The sequence below is a fragment of the Gigantopelta aegis genome, chromosome 14, assembly GCF_016097555.1.
Source record: "Gigantopelta aegis isolate Gae_Host chromosome 14, Gae_host_genome, whole genome shotgun sequence".
Taxonomy (NCBI): Eukaryota; Metazoa; Mollusca; class Gastropoda; order Neomphalida; family Peltospiridae; genus Gigantopelta; species Gigantopelta aegis.
In genome coordinates, this window is record NC_054712.1 from 42,161,515 (window position 1) to 42,183,956 (window position 22,442).

The 22,442-nt window shown below is 38.6% G+C and overlaps 1 protein-coding gene across 1 annotated transcript; it reads left to right on the top strand.

Annotated features, from left to right (window-relative positions):
• The first annotated feature begins 551 nt into the window (after window positions 1-551).
• Window positions 552-20,892, top strand: LOC121389267 (glutathione synthetase-like). The gene is made up of 11 exons (XM_041520866.1): window positions 552-642; window positions 1,405-1,591; window positions 4,205-4,280; window positions 6,343-6,482; window positions 7,980-8,022; window positions 10,047-10,120; window positions 10,881-11,045; window positions 12,438-12,507; window positions 12,880-13,153; window positions 15,087-15,276; window positions 20,074-20,892. Exons 1-11 carry the CDS (start codon window positions 552-554, stop codon window positions 20,195-20,197), a joined length of 1,434 nt encoding a protein of 477 aa, XP_041376800.1. The 3' UTR covers window positions 20,198-20,892.
• Window positions 20,893-22,442: the final 1,550 nt, after the last annotated feature.

Here is a 22,442-nt window from a genome sequence, read left to right on the forward strand (position 1 = left end):
TAACCGTATTTATTAGTAAAATTTGCACTCGCTCGATTTTTGTTTTTTTGTTTTTTTGTTGAGAGATTTCTATTTTGGACTTAAACAAACTACAACAAAAAGCTTCGCCATGGACCTGGCCAAGAGCCTGCAGTCTCTGGAACCTGGAATTTTCTCACGCCTAAGAATTGCCATAGGTTGACAGCTCTGAAGGATGCAATAACAAAATGACCTGAAGTAATTTTGCATTTGATTGGTTCCACTACAAAAATATTGTGTTTATTTAACATTCAAAGAAGGGAGTGGGTCAAAGGATGCAATAACAAAATGACCTTATGCTGAGTTGGCTGTCAGTGTAAAATATTGCTGACTTTTTTTTTTCTTTTTTTTTAAAGATAAATATTGTGCTTAAAAAAAAACATATTGACATTTTTCTTAGAATATTTATATGTTATGGTGAACAGATTTTTAAAATTTTCAATTATAAAACGTGTATGCTCTAAAAAAATACTTTTTATCTGATTAATAAATATTATTCAAGGATTGTGTTTAGAAACAACGCAGTAAACAAAATGGCTACATATCTTGGATCCAGCGGACTTCCCAGCAAAGAGGCACTGGATGAGCTTTTGTTGAAATGCAAAGACTTCGCTTTTTACTGTGGTAAATTTAAAAACTATTTCCCAGTTTTGTACCCTTGCATACCTGTTATGTTAATATGAGGGTGTGAAAATATTACACCCATCGGTTGAACAAGCCAGGCTTTCTACTAGTAGAAAAATAATTTGAGGGTATGACACGTAATAAAAAAAAAAAACCCACAAATCATACTAGGTTATGGGTTTGACATTAGACACATGGTTATTATTTCATCAGGAATCGAAATAAGCTTAATGCCTGGTTACTTATATGTTCCCATTGCTGTCAGTACAAATGAGACAATACAGTATCAGTGGCGTAGGAAGGTACCAAAAAGGGGTGAACACACACACACACACACACACACACACACACACACACAACTGATCAACAACAACAAAATTGTACTTATGTCTGCACTTAATAAATTAATTTAATAAATGGTCATGTTATAGCGTCATCTCTTAGATAATCCAAACTGTGCTTGTGGGCATCATGTGGAAGATGCTGAACATTTCTTGTGTTATTGCCTTCTGTTCAGGGTGCATCGAAATACTCATCTACAGAAATATCTACATGTTAAGTAAGGTCCTAATATAGGCTTGTAGCCTTTCGACCAATCCCACCAGAAAACAATGGAATAAATATTATTTAAACTTCAAGTTAATTTAACATTCGGTCGCCTAAAAATGATGCCAATTTTGAATAAACTACACTAATTTTCCCAGTCGCATCAGACAAGTAACTCTGGCAAAACTTTGTTGATAAGTGTAAATACTGTTTCAGGGCTCACGAAGCGACCAGCTGATGCTCCCGACTCTGAAAATACGGTGGAGTTTATGCCATTTACCTTATTTCCCAGCGTTGTGCCTCTCGCCGCGTTCGTCAAGGCTAGAGACAGCATGACCGACTTCAACAGACTGATGCACAAAGTGGCTCACGATCACAGCTTTCTTGAACAGTCGCTCAAGAAGTTAGTCTTCAGTCATACAAATAACATGAGGGTGGGACGTAGCCCAGTGGTACAGCGCTCGCTCGATGCGTGGTCGTTGTAGGATCTATCCCCATCAGTGGGCCCATTGGGCTATTTCTCGTTCCAGCCAGTGCACCACGACTGGTATATCAAAGGCCGTGGTATGTATCACCCTGTCTATGGGATGGTGTATATAAAAGATCCCTTGCTGCTAATCGAAAAGAGTAGCCCATGAAGTGGCGACAGCGAGTTTCCTCTCTCAATATCTGTGTGGTCCTTAATCATATGTCTGACGTCATATAACCATAAATAAAATGTGTTGAGTGCGTCGTTAAATAAAACATTTCTTTCTTTCAATGATACAAATTGTGGTATTCAGATATTTTAAAATTCAGGGCTCACCCTGTCCATTGCCAAATTGGCCAATTGCTAATTTTTTTATCTAAAGTGACTACGACAATTAGTGTTTGGCTAATAAAATATTCTTTAAATTAATCAATCGTTAATAATTTTCTAGGAAAAGCTCTACATGTCTGAAAATTGGCTAAAACAAAAGTTGTTCTAATTAGATTGTATCAGGCCGTGTATCAGTTCAGGCCTTTGCAGTAGTGTGAACAGTCATTAATTTCGTTAGTCCATCGCTCACAAAAACGTGGTGTTGCACACAGGGCCAGATTTAGACCTTGGGGGCCTGGAGCAGGGGTCTGGGTCACTTCAGGTTCGGGGGCCCCTCAACATAGAAATTAAATTACATGACAAATAAAAAAAATGAACTAATTTTATAATTATTACATTTTTTTTATAAAGGAAGTCAGTCTGGGGTGGGGGGCCCTCTGGCAGGGGGGCCCCGGGCAATTACCCCCTTTGCCCCCTTATAAATGCGGCACTGGTTGGACAACACATTTTTCATTTGCACAGTAAATTTAGGTCATCGTTTACATAGTCATAATGGGTTAAACTGTTATGCAAAACAAAATGGATTACCCTGTAATTTCACACAATTTTATATTAAAATGTAGAGTTCTATATGAGACACTTCTGTTTAGTTATGTTATCAGGGTGTTCTATAAGCTTCAAACTAGGAGAGTGATTATTCACAGTAAGCAGTTATGAATATATGTTAAGTACCTTCCTAAACAAAGTAAGTAATATGTAATGTAGGCTGCAAAATGTTTCTGGACCCAGGTTAGAATTTGACAATTGTCAGCTTGTTTTAATAGGCATGGATCCAGGAATTTGTGTAAGGTTGAGGGGTGGGGGTGGGGCTTTTTCATGCAGCTACTTAAATGGACATTGTTTATTAGCAAAAGAAAGAAAGAAGTGTTTTATTTAACGACGCACTCAACACATTTTATTTACGGTTATATGGCGTCAGACATATGGTTCAGGACCACACAGATTTTGAGAGGAAACCCGCTGTCGCCACTACATGGGCTACTCTTCCGATAGGCAGCAAGGGATCTTTTATTTGCGCTTCCCACAGGCAGGATAGCACAAACCATGGCCTTTGTTGAACCAGTTATGGATCACTGGTCGGTGCAAGTGGTTTACACCTACCCATTGAGCCTTGCGGAGCACTCACTCAGGGTTTGGAGTCGGTATCTGGATTAAAAATCCCATGCCTCGACTGGGATCCGAACCCAGTACCTACCAGCCGGTAGACCGATGGCCTGCCACGACGCCACCGAGGCCGGTTGTTGTTTATTAGCAGTGAAGGAAATGCTTTATTTAACGACGCACTCAACACATTTTATGTACGGTTATATGGCGGCGGACATATGGTTAAGGACCACAGAGATATTGAGAGGAAATTTGCTGTCGTCATTTCATGGGCTACTCTTTTCGATTAGCAGCAAGGAATCTTTTATATACGCACTATCCCACAGACAGGGTAGCACATACCACAACATTTGATATACCAGTCGTGGTGCACTGGCTGGAACGATAAATAGCCCAATGGTCCCACCGACAGGGATCGATTTATTAGCAGTGAATGCAGTTTAAAAAAAAAAAAAAGTGGATAAAGATACTTCTTCTTTTTTGTCATGAGCAAAGAGGGTTAATAAGGCAGTGTCATATTAATTGTATTAGTCACCAGCTACCAGTCCAGCTGGAGGGGACTATGGTTTTTATTTCCATCTGTCTCACATAGAGTGTTCCAAACTTTTTTCCTTTTTTTATACAATGTCTTACGATATTGAGCTAACATTTTACAGATTAGGTTTGACTTTCACAGGGATTTATGGCCCTTGAACTTAGGAGATTAGAAAATTTGTTTTGAAGACTTGGGTGTGATAAGGGACTTGTAATGCTTTAGCAGTACCGGTAATCTCAAGGTGCTTGTTTTAATTATATCATAAAATATGTAATATGTTGAAGACAAAATACTGGTTCTTTGCTGAGAAATTTCAGGTTTTTGTTTACATCACACAAATATTCTAATATTTTAGTTCATTATAGCTACTCTGATATTAGAGCTTGTTTAAAATGTATTATTCATTCTTATTATGAAAGTTAGGGGCTGTAATGTGAAAAGTGAAAATTAATTCATTTGTGAATTACAGACATAATCCGCAGTATATCCAAGTTAGGGATGTTTTATTATACTTGTAGTGTAATTCAGGTTGATGAATTTACCAAGCGGTTGTGGAATATTTATATCACAGTGCGGCAAGAGGGCATCGCACAGGTATGCTTCTCTGTATTAGTTTTCTTTGGGGTTTTCCCATTCTAACCACTGCTCCATGACTAATATAGGTACCAAAGGCTATTCCCGTACCTACCTTTCTTTGCTTTGTCTTCCATTTTCCTTCTTTCTTCTTCTTTCTTGTGCCCTTCCCATCTGTTATCATCCTTAAGTATTACCCAAACCTTTCTTCATATCCCATTCTGTGTCCTTTCCTGGTGTCATTTATCTAATTATTGTGTTGAGGCCTGTTAAACAAATTATTATAGTTGTGAAGGGAGACAACTCAATTTACTTTTTTTATCACTAGATTACTTTAGGGTGTTTTGTTTAGGGTTTGGGGTGTTTCAAATTGTGTTGCATTGGCTTAGGATGCGGTGGACAAGTGGGCATTTGCCCCCCCCCCCCCCCCCCATTTTGTGGGAGCAGCGATGTTTTTTTTAAATATATTTGTACATGTATTTATATATATTACTGCACAAAAAAAAGAAACTTCCGATTTGTACATATAGTATTTGTCGTGTTAAAGAATTCAATGTGTAATGAAATTATATAGATAGTATTAGCCTTGAGCTGTATTATCAGGATTCATGAATTTTATCGATTATTTTTGCACTGTTAATCGTCGACAACGTGAAATTCAATTTGCGCGAGCATGCATGGTTCGACATGTCCCGTGTAGTATTCGGTCAATTTGTTTTACTTGTCTTACTGACATTGTTGTCAAGTGAACGAAAACGCTTAAAAATTTGTAAAACAATTAACGTTTTTTACATTGTAGCATTTTTAGTATGCCACGAATACCCAATAATTTACGCGAACGGGCGATTGGCATGCTTGATGCTGGCATGTCGACAGAAGACGTTGCAAGGCATGTTGGGAGTTCTAGTCTAGCGATACGAAATCTTCGCGTAAGATTTCGAACGACAGGATGCACCAACGACTTGCCACGTCGTGGACGTCCGCGTGTTAAACGCGTGGTCAAGACCGCTATATCATGAAAACGCATTTGCGCAATCGATTCCAAACTGCCACTGCTACTGCTGCTAAGACACCTGGACTTCATAATAACCGAATCAGTGGGCAAACTGTTCGTAATCGTCTGCGGGAGAACGGTTTACATGCACGACGTCCTTACGTCGGATGCGTTTTAACGCAACGTCATCGTCTAAATCGTCTTAATTGGGCACGTGTACACACTCGTTGGATACGGCGACGCTGGAATACCGTTCTTTTTTCGGATGAATCCAGATTTTCTTTACAACGTGGTGATGGCAGGGTGCGCGTCTACCGTAGGAGAAATGAACGCTATGCTGACTGTTGTGTTCTTGAACGAGGTCGTTTCGGGGGTGGGGGTTCTGTCATGGTCTGGGCAGCCATTGCCCATGGTTATCGTTCACCACTAGTCGTCATTGATGGCAATTTAAATGCTCAACGTTACCGCGATGACATTCTCGCTCATCACGTCATTCCTCTGTTCCATAACAACGCCAACATCTCGATTTTGCAGCATGATAATGCCACCTCTCATACAGCTAGAGACACTGTAAATTTTCTTAGGACAAATCTGGACAGACGATTGAGGCGTCGTCCCAACCCACCCGCTAACGTCAACGAACTTCGTCAAGCGTTCATTCTGGAATGGAACAATATTCCACAGGCAGATATCAACACTTTAGTCAATTCTATGCGCCTGCGATGCACTGCCGTGGTTAATTCAAGAGGTGGCCATACCTGTTATTAAGTGGGTGTTGTTTTAGTTTTAACCCCTACCACACTTGGTCAAAATTTCTCCCAGTTTCTGTTAACCTATGGCCATAATTTTTGCACCAAACAATGCATCATGGAACACTCTTTAAACGTATATATAACAATTATTCCCCCGGTTTGTTTTCATCAAGTTATGTTCAAGCAAAGTTAGCGGAAGTTTCTTATCTTGTTCAGTATATGTGTGTGTGTATGCCCCCCCCCCCTCCCCCCTCCCCCCACACACACACATATTTTGGCACTTTCCTACGCCCGTGTGTTGTTGTTTGTTTTTTTGTTTCTTTGTTTCTTTTTGCAGCCAGTCAGTTTGGGAATGTTTCGAAATGACTTCATGTTGGACAAACAGGATGATGGGTCTCAGCAGCCCAAACAGATCGAGTTCAATGCAATAGCTTCCAGTTTCATGGGACCAGTGACTGGAGTAGTCCATCTACACCGGTACCTCACCACTGTTCTCTTTCTGTGGTCTTTAAACTTCAACATGCACTAAAGAAAATTTCTCCCATGATTTCAGTCTGTTTGACCCTTTCTGTCAGTTTCCTCCGACTCTGCTGTTCACACCATCACCTACCTGTCGCAACTTCCTCTACGGGTGCAGTCTCTGTGTATTTCCCTGCATCAACCTGGCATCCTCGTCCTTTGTCACTAATAAAGCTGGTCTGATCCACGGCACTAACTAATGACCACTGGTAGTAGGGGTGCATAGTAGGTGGTTACAAGTGCCTCTTAACAATGTCAGAAGTAACTACTGAACACTCCCCGAAGTGGTCAGACTAAGCCCACAGATAAAAGCTGATGGGGAATGGCAGGTGTGTGGCACAGATAGCCACAAGAGACAAGCACCTGTCGTGGTTGGAGAGACAAGGACTGGGATGTGGAGGTGGACAGCGAAAGAAGTTGAAAGATAGGAGGAGTTGTAAGATCAGGAAGAAATGAGATGGAAGTCAGATGAGAGAAAGGAAAGGGGGCACTGGGATGAAAAAACAAATAAAAAACAACCAAAAAACCCCCAAAACAACATGCAGTAAAGGAACTGGTCCTCATTCCACAAATGTCGTAAATACCTACCATTGCAACCGTACCTTTTTTCTGCGATTGCCAGCCCATTCCACGACGCGGCACAGCATATACTGTCTTCATAAATTACGGTGAAAATGTACAATTAGTATAAGGCAGCTGTAAGCCACTAATGTAGATGTCAAATGCCAGTTAGATGATGATCGATTTGATGATTTTCTAAGGTGGGCGATGTGCTCAGGACAGCATGGAAAAAAATACAATAACGGTTATATGGTGTCAGATATATGGTTAAGCACCACACAGATATTGAGGGAGAAAACCCGCTGTCGCCACTTCATGAGCTACTTTTTTCGATTAGCAGCAACAATCTCTAATGTCGTCACACACATACAATTTGTATGGCGTAGTCATGCTATTAGTGTCTCAGACTCTATTAGAGTCTCGAATCTAGACTTATAAGCACCAGGCCTGGGAGAGTATAACTCGACCTCCCTGTAAACTTCGCTCGCCCCAATCTGGACTCGCCCCTACATAGATTCCTGCCCACAGGCCTGTCATTTAGCTATTTCTCATTTCAATCAGTGCACCACGACTGGTGTATCAAAGGCCGTGAGATGGTACATGTAAAAGATTCCTTGCTACTTATGGAAACACTCTGTCCAGATCGATATAACCGTCATTTGTCAGAGGTGGCGATCGGGATGGACGTGCCGGAACCTTCAGTGGTTATAGGCACGTAAATAGAGTTTGGGTTGGTTTGTATGGAAACATGTAGCAGGTTTCATCTCTAAAAATAACGTCAAAATTACCAATGGCTGATGATTAATAAATCAATGTGCTCCAAACAAACTTTAGCCTTTTTTAACTTTTGCTGTCATTTACTGAAGTGTGTATTAATATCAATTTCTGTTTCAGATTCAGCTTGCATCGGAGGGGATGTTCTTTTCAGCCGAACCAGGTGAGGCAATTTTAATGTACCTGTAAAATTAATTCAAAATCAACTACTATATATCTTCGCCTGTAAGTCGATGTCGGCTATAAGTCGAGTCCCTAATTTCAAGCCCTGAAAACATTTTTTTTATGGACCCGTTTATAAGTCGACCCATGAAAAACAACTTATAAATATTGAAGTACGGTATTTCTTATTTTCAGCACATGAGAACAATAATGTACGATATTTGAACAAAAGAAAATTATTTTACAAACTTCGGTTTTCACGTTTTGTACATCGCAATATTCCAGTCAAACTACATAGCATCAAAATGAAATATTCCCTTAGTAGATAGTGAAAGCTGTTTGACTGTTACCGTATGGCACTGTACAGCATGGTTTTTAGACAACAACTTTATTTATCAACACTGACAACAGATCGCTTCGATAAAACTGAAAGTATCATCAGTTAATCACATGTAATATTAATTCAAAATCAACTAACTTATTATTTCATATATCATTGGGAAATTTGTCTCTATAATTATTTATTACACACCTATTCAATTTTACTATAGTGATAAAGACATTTTCAAACTGTGTGATAATTGTATCTTGTATTACACATGTGCAATCTGGACCGAAACTTGTAAATGGGGAATTCCCTTTTTAGTTAGTGCCTTTTTATTTCTGACTTCGAGTCTGCATGCATGATTTACACATTATGTGACATCGTATTTGAAACATTACACAAGATTGCCGCAGAATATGATTCTTAACGTCAAATAAATCCATGAAAGGTGGATTGATTAATAGATTTAAGAAAGTATGGTTATGATGTAATAAATAAAGAACTTCAAATAAGTTGTTTTCGCTTCCTATTTATTACACTCGTTTGTTTTGCACAAGAACATACCACTCGACCGTTATGCTATATTCTTGCACAAAGTAAACTCGTGAAATAAATAGGAAGCGAAAACAATGTATGTGAAGTTCTGTATAGTTAGGCCTATAGTTATTGATAGTTATTGATCAAGTAGTTTCAAAACTTATTTGACGTGACACATTTTGCAACATACAGGGATGTGAGAGCTACGCAGAAACGCGATGTTCAATACTGTTGACCACACAAGGTTCATTTGCATGTTTTCACGGTTTCAAGTTTATGATGTGTTCCTTATATTATAAGTTATAACCAGTTTAGATTTGTTAGCACTGAATGCAATTTTTGGCAGTTCCAGGGGTTGCACACAACAATTTTCCTTCAGGGGCCCTTGAGCGGCCCCTGGACACCGGCCGCAGTAAGCTTTTTTTGTTCCAGCCTCTCTCACATCCCTGCACATATACATACAGGTAAAAGTAGAGAAATGTCATACACCCTCCTGCCCCGGAATTGGTCACTGGCGAAGTACGAGGCTAAGTTTGGGGTAGGCGTGCTTGAACCTTCGGGATATGGGCACGTTAATAGAGTTCCCAGTTCCCAGTATATCATACAAGTTCACTTGCTAATAGTCAGACAGTAACCTAGATTGAAATACTCTTTGATTATAAACGATCCTTTGCTGCTGATGGGAAAATGTAGCTGGTCTGTTTTGAAGACGTCAGAATTATCCAATGTTTGATATCCAATAGCCATCTGTCTGTATCTGTGTCATGCAAATCATGCTAGATAGAGAATAACTAGTTAATGACGTCAGATATCTGGCTTATGATCCTGTAAAGGTAATAATGGGAAATTCCGCGAGGCTTTGCCAAGCGGAATTTCTCATTCGGCCTGATCAGGATAAAGCAAATATCCGACGCTATTAACTAGTTAATTATTATCTTTATCCTGCAGACTATAAAAATTAAACGGGGAAATCTATTATTTCTGTTATTTCAGCCACATTGTACCATGACCTAGAGGTCAAATAAGCAGGATATGACTGTTTTTTCCGTAATCATATTCTGTCAATAAAAACGGTGGTTGCAGGATAGAACATCCTTATAGGGAGGGGGTTGGTGGGGCAAACTAGTCCCATAGTTTACTTATTAACTCTTTTGTATTTCCAGATTTTAGACAATGAGCCAGCTCTTCATATGGCCGAAGGTTTGGTGAAGGCGTGGCATATTTATGACAATCCCAGGTACGGTAATCCGAACTGGCCTCGGTGTTCTACTGATTATTGTTATCGACATGATTTACAATAACCCATTACATAAATATAATTTTCCCATCCTGTCTTAATGGCATGGGGATGGAGTTGGGGTGGGGAGGTACATTGTTTAGTGGTAAATTGCACATTTGATCATTGGTCAATGTAGGACTGGTCACGGTTGGTGGACCCATTGGGCTATTTCTCGTCCTGGCCAGTGCTCCACAGCTGGTGTAGCAAAGGCCATGGTATGTATTGTCCTGTCTGTGGAATAATGCATATAAAAGATCCTTTGTTGTCAATCGAAAACAGTAGTCTGTAGTGTGGTAGCAGCATGTTTTCTCTCTCATTATCTGTATGTCCTTTACCAAATGTTTAACGACATATTACCCTAATTAAAATGTGCTGAGTATATTTTAAAATAAAACATTCCTTCATTCCTTATAACAATAACAATGGGTCGTAACAATACATTCAATACCGTTATGGCATTCTTCTGATATCACTAGTCTGTACAGCAGCTGCAAGCTTGGTGCAGTTGCAGTTTATGAAATTGACTTCATTCAGCATCATTTTAACAGTATTAAATTGAACATCATTTCATTTACTTGCATGATTTGAATGATGCCTAATTTGGATGCCAACTGAAAAATTATCGGCATGACACTTCTTCTTTTTTTCATGCTCCGATTTATAATGTCTCTTCATGATGCCATCCATTTGATATTTATTTTTCGGCTTTCTTCTTCAGGTCAGTTGTTTTGTTTATCGTCTCCGATGTAGATACAAACGTAATAGATCAGCGATGGATGGAATTCAAAACATTTTTGATTGAGCCAAGAATCCGTGTGATTCGAAAGACGTTTTCTGATGTTCATAAACACGGTCGACTCTGGGAGGACAAGAGGCTTGTGATGTAAGTCCTTGTACCCCAGGGGACCATTCCACAAAGCCAGCTTAGTGCTACAATCACCGTAAGTGCATTAGGTAGGTGTGCAGTTTAGGTGATCTTAGGACTAAGATCGCTTTGTGGAATGAGCCCAAGGCCAGTAAGATCCAGAGGGGTTGGGGATCTCGAGAGCCTGTTTCCACTCAAGGACAAGAATGCTAATGGGTTTTTTTTGTCCTATTCTATATAAATACAGAGATAACAATCTGAGTGTTTTCACACTCGCACACACACACTAAAGACTGTTCCCCCTACACTAGAGATTGTGCCGCACCCCCCAACCCCTCCCCCATTCCATGCTTCGCTTATTTTCCCATTGTCAAAAGTGTGCAATAAACCTGTATATCCACACACTTTGTAAACCCCACCTCTCACAGCCAGACTTCCTTATCGCATCTTACACTACACTTAGGAGCGTGGTACAAGTCAGTTACCACACACAATTGCTCCTGGTATGCATGGTTACGGCACACCTTCAGTGTTTTGATTGACAGCAGATAGACCTTTGAGCTGTTGCTGTCAGTCAAAACTGTAACCATGCATACCAGGAGTAAGTTTATACAATAACTTTACTATCGGGTTTCTTCTCTAAAACGATTCAGGATGTAGCTCAGTGGTAGAACACTCGCCTAAGGTTCGGTGGATTGTAGGATCGATGAACCGCCACTGACTGTTTTTCCCCATTCCAACCTATGACCTACAACTGGGACATCAAAAGTTGTGGTATGTACTGTCCTGTCAGATAGAAATATAGTCTTAGAGAGGAAACTGCTACTTTGTTTTCCCATTAGCATCAAGGCATCTTTTATATGCAGACAGGATAGCACATAGCACATCCTTTGACATACCAGTTTCGGTGCACTGGCTAGAAAGAAAACTAGTCCAATGGGATTCTCCGACATATCGATTCTAGACCGACGGCACATCAAGCGATCGTTTTTACCACTGAGCTACGTCCCACTCAAGACCAGGGGCCTAATTCATTAAACTCTCGCTACTTTGCGATCTCGCAGTGCAATGTAAAAAGACTTGTAAAGAGGATGCTTTGTTGTCTAGCAGAGCCTAAGAGAGCTTTGTGAATTAGGTCCCTGGGTCCCGTTCCACGAAGCGATCTTAGCGCTAAGATCATCTTAAGGGCATAAGGTAGTTATGCACATACGATGATCTTGGGGCTATGATCGTTTCGTGGAACGGGCCCCAGGTGTCTTATATGTAGGCCTATCCACTGATTAAATTGTGTTCTGGGGTGTTGTGTTAAACGGATTAGGCTTACAAAGTTGGACCTTTAATACTTGTGTATTAGATCATGTATTGTGGGGTCATTAAAGGAACACTCTCTTTTTTTTCTTCTATTTTCAGAGATGGCGATGAAGTGGCAGTGGTATATTTCAGAGGTGGCTATAGTCCAAGTTCCTTCCGATCAGAAAAGGTTAGCTCTTAGACTTGTCAGTTGATTTTACTAACAATACACAGACGTTCGTTTTAAATAAGACGATGTGCATGAAAAATCACATTCTATAAAAAGAATGTGGAGGTGGTGAAAATCACATTCTTAATTTAACCGTATATCAGACATAATTTACAATGTGCTGAGGTGTCATTTAAAAAAAAAAAAAAAATATATATATATATGTATGTATGTATGTATGTATGTACATATACATATACATATACATATACATATACATATATATATATATATATATATATATATATATATATATATATATATATATATATATCTACCTGGTATTTAGGTCATAAATAATGTATTTTACTTTCACTTTGTGTTTCCGTGTAGGACTGGGAGGCCAGACTGATGTTGGAGCGATCTCGCGCCATCAAGTCACCTTCCATCCAGTACCATCTGTCGGGAACCAAGAAGATCCAGCAGGAACTGGCTCGAGCCGGAATCCTCGAACAGTTCATATCTGATACAGAAACCGTGTCTCGAATCCGACAGATGTTCGCTGGACAGTACACACTAGACCTCGGCGAGGAGGGTGACAGAGCGACCAAACTGGCATTCAGCTCGCCGCATAAGTTTGTTCTGAAACCGCAGAGAGAGGGAGGAGGTATTTAAATCAAATCATTGATTTATATATGGATCATATAAAAATGGCATATTATACATTGGACAACATAATAAGAATATAAAATGGTTAAATCAGATACATAGTAATAGTAATGATGACAATGATTATATGCATGTAATAGTTATAATATTTGTATGTAGTATGTATATCTGTTAATTCAAGTTGGTGTTGTAGTAGAGGGTCTGGTAAGTTCATTTTGCCTATATGGTTGAACATTTTATAACAGAATTGGCCAACAATTGGTGTTACCTGTTCTGAGCTGTCAAGAAGGAAAACACATTTTTCCAGTTCAGACAGAAATGTGAACATATCATCGACTTTATAGTACAGTATTTTTCGTAAATGCATATTTATTGGACATACAGTTAAAAAATTAATGTGGAAGAGTTTATTTGTAACTAATACGTAACCTGACCTCTCCACCTATGTGCATTTCCCCCTATTTTACAATGGACTGGTCTGATTGTCTTTTATTGTGTCTTTGCAATAGTATCTCCAGTCACTTAATCACCTGTCCCTTCTTTCTCCTTGATTGTCATGATTTCGACATCTGGCTACGGCATGAACTTTCGCATTAAAGTTTAATGTTTAGATCTGTTTCTCACAAGCTATAAGTTCTAGATCAATGAAATGTGGTTTATAGTGGCATGGATAGAGCTGGGCAGCATACTGCATATACCGTTTGATATTGGTATCATATAAATACCGATTTACGTACCGAGCAAATCTGACATTTAGTAAAGGATTAACAATATATCTGACGAACACACACTGGCTAAAAAGAATCGACAGAAAAACATGTATCTGCATATTCTGTCAGAGGAAAGTATATGCAATTAGTGGGTGAGCCTTAACTCAGGCATGCATTTAAATTTAAAGCGGAGTATACAAAAAATATGGCGCGATATCGGTAGAGGTATTGTGTCGGTACCGAATACCGTACCAATACAGAGGTAATCATCCTAAAAATACTGATACCGAACCTGAAATTTCAATACCGCCCAGCTCTACCTAGACCTGTTCATCACAGTGCACCAAAAACGTTTATTTAAAATTAAATTGTGAAGTTCTTTTCGTGTTTTATGATTTTTTGTTTTCATCTTCATTTTCTTATATTTTGATGTTAGTGAGGAATATGTTGTGGTATAGTCACATAGCTCTTATAGCACGGTCATCACAAGGAATTGTTTTAATGGGAGCCATTTTGGTAAGGCCAAGAAGTAACTGTTTCAGGGAACATGCCCAAAACATTTAGGTAGAGCTGGGAGGTATTGAAATTTGAGGTTAGGTACCGATATCGATATTGGTATTTTTGGGGTGATTTAATAATTACCTTGGTATCAGTACAGTATTCGGTATTGACACAATACCAATACCGATATTCAGTGGTATTTTCGGTAATCTCTGCTTTAAATGCATGCTTTAAATTATAAGGCGCACCTGCTAATTTCATCTAAATAAAATTAAATTCCATACACAAGGCTCTCGTGTGATTTATACTCAACCCATTTTGCGTTCATCAGATATATGGTTAGTGCTTTACTAAATGGTGGGAAACATTTTTCATTTTCGAAATTTCGGTATTTTGAAATTTGCTCGGTATAGTAAATCGGTATTGATATCGATACTGAACGATGTATATAATATACTCCCCAGCTCTACATTTAGGGAAAGTATTCTGGTTTTAATTAAAAATTATGGTTGGCCATTTTGTCTATAGGTAAGGCTGCCTTCCTGGAAAGACCCCTTTTATTTTGCCAAATGGACAAGTACATTTTATGATTATTTTATATATTTCTTTTAAACCAAACAACTGCGAAAAATAATAGCTGACAACGAAAACCTAATTCAATTACTAATTGTTTTATTAGTATTGATTTTGTTAACCATTTATTTCTTCATTTTATTCCAGGGAATAATCTGTATGGAGACGACATTGCTACGTTTTTGAGAAAGCACGAGAACTCGAAAGAACGCAATGCATACATTCTCATGGAGCGAGTTTACCCGGTACCTCAGAAAAACTATCTCGTCAAGGCAGGAATTCCATCTGTATTGTCCGATACGGTTTGTGAGCTGGGAATCTATGGAGTATACATTGGGTGAGGTTTTTTTTTTCTCCTCATTATATTTTAGTTAGAAGAATAATTCCAGATTAATTAATAATTCCAGGATGGATGAATAATTCCAGATAATTGAATAATTCCAGGATAAATTAATAATTCCATATAATTGAACAATTCCAGGATAAATTAATAATTCCAGGATAAATGAATAATTCCAGATAAATTAATAATTTTGGGAGAAATACAAAATTCAAGGATAAATGAATAATTTGAAAATGAATGAATAATTTGAAGATGAATAATTTGAGGTCAAATGAATAATTCCAGACAATTGAATAAATCTATATATTAAATGAATGCACTGGGTTATTCAATCAGTTTTATAACTCAAATGAGTAGTGTTGTTTGTAGGCTCTTCTTACAGTGTTTCGAGATGATTTTTATTTTGAAGCATATGAAAGAAAGAAGTGTTTTATTTAACGACGCACTAAACACATTTTATTTACGGTTATATGGCGTCAGACATATGGTTAAGGACCACACAGATTTTGAGAGGAAACCCGCTGTCGCCACTACATGGGCTACTCTTCCGATTGGCAGCAAGGGATCTTTTATTTGCGCTTCCCACAGGCAGGATAGCACAAACCATGGCCTTTGTTGAACCAGTTATGGATCACTGGTCGGTGCAAGTGGTTTACACCTACCCACTGAGCCTTGCGGAGCACTCACTCAGGGTTTGGAGTCGGTATCTGGATTAAAAATCCCATGCCTCGACTGGGATCCGAACCCAGTACCTACCAGCCTGTAGACCGATGGCCTGCCACGACGCCACCGAGGCTGGGTTTGAAGCATATGAATAATAAATAGAGGTTATTGATCAAATAAGCCACCAATTGGATGACATTAAAATATCAACTTTATTGCATATATATTGGTCAGTACTAGGGCGGGACGTAATCCAATGGTAAAGCACTCGCTTGGTGCGCAGTTGGTTTAGGATCGATCCCCGTTGGTGGACCCATTGGGCTATTTCTCGTTCCAGCCAGTGATCCACAACTGGTGAAACAAAGGCAATGGTATGTACTACCCTGTATGTGGGATGATGCATATAAAAGATCCCTGGCTGCTAATCAAAAAGAGTGGCCCATGAAGTAACGACAGCAGGTTTCCTCTCTCAGTATCTGTGTGGTCCTGAACCATATGTCTGACGCCATATAAACTGTAACTGTGTTGAGTGTGTCGTTAAATAAAAACGTTTCCTTCCTTCATTGCCTATATATTGGTCAGTACTACGGCGGACGTAGTCCAGTGGTAAAGCACTCGCTTGGTGTGCGGTTGGCTTGGGATCGATCCCTGTTGGTGGGCCCATTGGACTAATTCTCGTTCCAGCCAGTGCACCACGACTGGTGTATCAAAGGCCGTGGTATGTGCTATCCTGTCTGTGGTATGGTGCATATAAAAGATCCCTTGCTGCATTAGGAAAAATGTAGTGGGTTTCCTCTGTTGACTAACTGTCAGAATTACCAAATGTTTGACATCCAATAGACAATGTTTAATTAATCAATGTGCTCCAATGGTGTCGTTAAACAAAGCAAACAACGTACTAGATAATAGATTGTTTAGTACATCATACAGGATTCATTTGTGAATATAAAGTAAGAACTAGTTGACATGTCTAGCCATATGCTCCAATGCCCTGAAAATTAAATATAGTCTTGTCGTCAAATTGACCAGGCTTTATTTTTGGCATGTTAGTGATTGGTCATCAAACTGGAACGTGACTCCTGAGAGTTGTTTTATTAGACAAACATGAAACCTGTCACTCATATATTTATTTTGAATGGGTGGTGTTGTGTTATATTAAGCCTTTGTTGATGCCCTGCTTTTTGGCCGTAAATTAGGCTTCTAAGAAATCTTGGGTGGGACATAGCTCTGGTCCAGCGCTTTCTCGTCGGTGGGCTCATTGGGCTATTTCTTATTCCAGCCAGTGCTCCACAACTGGTGTGTAACAATGGCTGTGGTATGTACTATCCTGTTTGTGGGATGATGCATATAAAAGATCCCTTGTTGCTAATCAAAAAGAGTAGTCCATGAAGTGGCGACAGCAGGTTTTCTCTTTCAATATCTGTGTGGTTCTTAACCATATGACCGACGCCATATAACCGTAACCAAAATGTGTTGAGTGTGTTGTTAAACGAAACATTTTCTTTTAAGAAATCTCCATCAGTCTAGGCCAAATGACCTTGCCCTCTTACTTGACAAATTCGAGGCCAGATAATGTTATTAAATCTTTTTGAGTTTACTATGATTCCATTTAACAGTAAAACTACAAATCATATTTTACCCAGTTTTCTTTGGGGTATATATGGCACTATATGGAATTGAATACAACCACAGTCAACAGGGAGTATGGAAGCCTACCCAGAAAGAAAATGGGCTAAGTTAAGGGTTAGGGTTAAGAAAATCATACAGTAATGATAAGAGTAATTAATTTTGTCAAAAGGTTTAACTTTAAAAAATGAAATCTGCAAAAAGATTTGGGTATGGCACCATACCTGTTTTACCCTTGTGACAGAAACCCTGATTATTAGTAACAGACTACATGTGCAAGAATAGTTATTCACAATATTTACACTACATGCGCAGTGACACCTGTCTAAAACTGAATCATATCAGGGACCAAATATTTAATCGGTTTAGACAGAATCCGGTGTTTAGATGATAACTAGTTTAACGTGCCCATGTACCACTAGGGTTTCGAACACGCCCATCCTGAGTCTGACCTCCGATAAGATCGGTGGCCTGACTCGGGATGGAGGGGGGGGGGGGGGGGGTAGAGTTGAAAATGGGCAGAATTTGGAAAATAGCAATTAGTAAAAAAAAGTTAATAGAATAAATAAAATATTTGTTAAAAAGTTACAAGCCAAAAATAAAAAGAATTGACTGCTCGGCTGAATATTTATATAATTTGGAGCATTTCAGAAGGAGTCAAAATTAAATGAGAGAAAGAAGAGAAGATTGGACTATTTAATAATATTAAAAAAAAAAAAAAAGTAATTTCGACATAAAATTTTGAACACAGATCTAAGAGTTTAAAGTCCGATCAATATGTCCACGTGAGTGGCCTCGTTACGGCCGTTTGGGTGCACAGCTTATAGGAACGAGATGGGTTGCATCCTGTCACGAAAACCCCTAGATTGACAGTCATTAGAGGTTGAGGTTGCATAGTACCAAAGAAGAGAGTACCGTGTCAAGGTTCGACGTGCACCGTGAAATATTTACGGAGTAAAAGCAGCTGTGGGTGTGATTGGTAGTAATATGTGACATTGATTATTTGTGCAAATACTACTATCCATTGACAATAAATAAATACACTTTTATTTGTTATACAGTTGTTATGCAGTATATACCAGAGGTTGAAACTAATGCGGGGTACCCCCAAAAATGCAACTGCAATTTTCAGCAAAAATGACGGTTGCTATTAAAAACATAAATTAAATCTCTTAAATGATACGTGACCCCCCATTTTCTTGCAGCTAGATTAGATGTGAGGTGCCACACTTTCTATTGCTGTACTTCCCGGGTGTGTTGAAACGCTACTTATATCAGTTTTATTAGTAAACGTTAACATTATCGGCAATTGGAATTGATTTGGTCTAATGGAACCTTGAAGGTGTAGTGCTGTGCTGAAATACAGATCTTGAGAAGCCAGATCCGTCTGAACGAGAGAGAGAGTATCAGACATGGGTATAGTCCAGTCATCATGGGTTGGTATAGTGGTGCGGACGGACCCGACTCCGGAGTATACGAGATGGTATCACTATAAAGCAAAGTAGTCTAGAAAAGAGTAGTAGGGGCCGACCCCGCTTCCTATTTCTTCTTAGAGTGGGGCGGTCAATCTTCCAGTGCTGCTAGAACAGGCTCGGACATGTAGCTCTAGACTAAACGTGAACAACCGTGCAGAATGGCTGTCATACGAGTCACGAAAAAACAAGTTGACATACTCAGCCGGAGAAATGATGTGGAGGAAAGGAATCTCGCTAAAAAAGAATCCAACCTGATGGTGCAGGCTGTCGAAACGAGAAGCGTTCCAGTGTTCAATCAGTTACAATGGCCGCATACATACCAGTAAAAAAAACTTCATTTCGCTGACAAAAACAACAAAATGAAGGATCCCCAAGTCGAGCTCATGAAACCACATGCAGTGTGCACAAGCGAAACAAACATGTCTTACCGCTTACAACTTTCTCTTTGTATGTAGTGTATAAAATGCAAATTAAGACGCGTGTCGTGTATATTTTACTCTCAGTGTCAGCATTTCATTATCAAAGTGGTAACCCTATGTGGTTATCTGAGATTTGTAGCGTTCTCTTGATGTGCAGTCAGTCTGGGATCGATCCCCGTAGGTGGGCCCATTGGGCTAGTTCTCACTCCAGCCAGTGTACCACAACTGGTATAGTAAAGGCTGTGGTATGTGTTATCCAGTCTGCATTGTTTTCTGGAAGTCATTTACAATACACCGGTTTGTTCAAATTAATTTTAATTAATCAAGGACGTTGCATTTCTCAGCAAAAAATCAGTTCAGTTTCCGAAATTGACAGGTTCTGGGGTTTTCAGGTTTTTAATACTAGTTTAAATAGAGAAAATTTGGGACCACAAAATTTGGCCGGTTTTGACAGGATTTCGGTATCTTCAGGGTCTGGTTTAGACAGGTTTCACTGTATTTCAAATTATATCACAACGACGGCAATGGCTGTTGTTAAGTTCGAGCCCTGACAAAATTATTCAAATATATTTAAGGAATTAAAAAAGAATATTAATTTTTAATTTCAGAACGGCTGATAAAGAGATAATGAACACTGAATGTGGACACATGCTACGGACAAAAGATTCCTCGACTGACGAAGGTGGAATTTGTGCTGGTTTCGCCTGCATTGATTCTCCGTTTCTTGTATAAGTGTGGATGAGGCAAAGACCTCAACACTGACAGATAGATTTATTATTACAATGTTTTCTTAACATCCTAGAAGTGTAGCTTTTATTTTTATATAAACCTGTCTAAGTATGTAACCAGTTTAAATAGCAAATAGCGTAATAATCGATTTCTGATAATTTTCGACAATATAATAGTGATTATGTGGTAATATTTCTAAAGAGTAAAATTTAACGGCTATTTTTTCATTTGATATAAAACATAAAATGTCCTTGTGAATTGTCTTCAGTGTATTCATCAGTTGATAGTGGATGGCCTTTATATAGACTGTTCCTGTTTGTGCAATTTTTTTGGCGACTTGTGCAATAGAATATCTAGAAATAAAAATGACTGATCTTAATAAACTAAACTATTGCAGTATTATAAATAATAAAATATTAACAAATATAAACTAATACATGTATTTGGGTGAGGCCTTTAAAGTCAGTATTATTCTGAACTCTGTGGAAAATGCACCAGTCAGGTTTATAAGGATAAGAGAGAAAAAAACAAATCATACATTTAACTGATTTTGTGTAACAGGACTTATTCTGGAATGTAATAAATAACCTAAAAATTGTTTGCAAGGGTTAGGGTTATTTTCATTTCAACTTATTTTTGTGCTTATATCCAATTAAGATTCAAGCACGCTGTCCTGGGAACACCTCAGCTATCTGGGATGTCTGTCCAGCACAGTGGGTTAGTTGGTTAGTGGTTATAGTGAAAGAGAAGAGGGTGTAGTGGCCTTACACCTACCCATGGAGCCCTTAAGAACTCGCTCTGGGTTGGAACTGGTACCGGGCTGCGATCCCTGTACCTACCAGCCTGTAGTCCGATGGCTTAACCACTGCACCACCAAGGCTGGTTAATATTTCACAAGCATCATTGTTGAATGTTAAATTCGTGTGGACAGCTAATGAGTTATGTGATGACAGTCTGAAAGTCGCTTTACCGAGTAGTAGCAAGGAAACTGCTCGTTAATGATTTGCAATAAAATACTTTTATTTGATCTTTCATTTTTCTTAAAGGGACAGACCCTAGTTTTTTTAAACATGTCGGCATATTTTTCACCTAGACCCTAGTTTCAAACCATAAAAATGGACACTAACTTTGGTTAATTTACAAACCTGTAACAAATTTGGATACAACAGAGTGAAACATGAGTGTGTTATGTTGAAATACCCTTAAAAGTAGATTAAAATGTGATTCCATAACCATTACTTCTCAGACGCATGTGCATTTCTAAAAATATGAAAAATGCATTTTGTGGTATTAGAAACACAAGGATGATCAGAAAAGACTTCTGTTGTACACAAATGAATAATCTAAACAATAAAATATAAGTAATATTTGATTTCAGTGATCATAAATGGCTTTAATAGTGAAAAATATGCCTTAGTGTTTAAAAACTAGGGTATGTCCCTTTAAACTTACAAAATGAGCTGAAAATACTGCCATTAAAAATATAAATTCAATGCAAGTTTGAGGTAACCGATTACATTATGCCGATATAATCCACATAACCAATCAATAATATTTGTTACCTAGGTACAAATTATGTAAACCGAATTCTAGTTACCTAGGATTTTAAAAACTTGTTCTCTGCATTATGTTGACTTCATAGATTTGAAGATACATGTATGATTAAATTTGACCAATTTGTATAAATGCTGTTAATCAATTTTTATTTGATTGTGTAATACAGTTATGTTTAAAACAATATTATGTTGATCAATTTTGTTACTATTTATAAATCATGTAATATAGATATATTGAAGCATGCAGGGGTGCTTGAAAAGTCTGTGCTTTATAACTATGAAAGGACTGTGTTCTAACCACCCAGTACATAGTCAGTGAAGTAGGCATCTCACAAGAAAGAATTGAGAACATCCTGTTGAATATGCTGTTCATGGCGAAGGTTTCATGAAAGGTATGAAGGTAAAATATATCTGCTGACATGTCACCATGGTTGCACTTCATGCTTGTGGCATATCGATCACCCACCATATTCTCCCAATCTAGCACCATTTTGCTTTCATCTCTATTTCCTAACCTGAAAAAGGAGTTAGCTGGCAGCTGACATTATGCAACTGATAATATGATGTAATTTCCTCTGTTGAGGAGTTTTGCAACCTGCAATAAGAATCTTTCTCTGTCAAAGGGATCCATGCAGGCACCAAACAGCATCACTGGAAAAAGACTGTGGATGTACAGAGGGACTGTCTTGAAA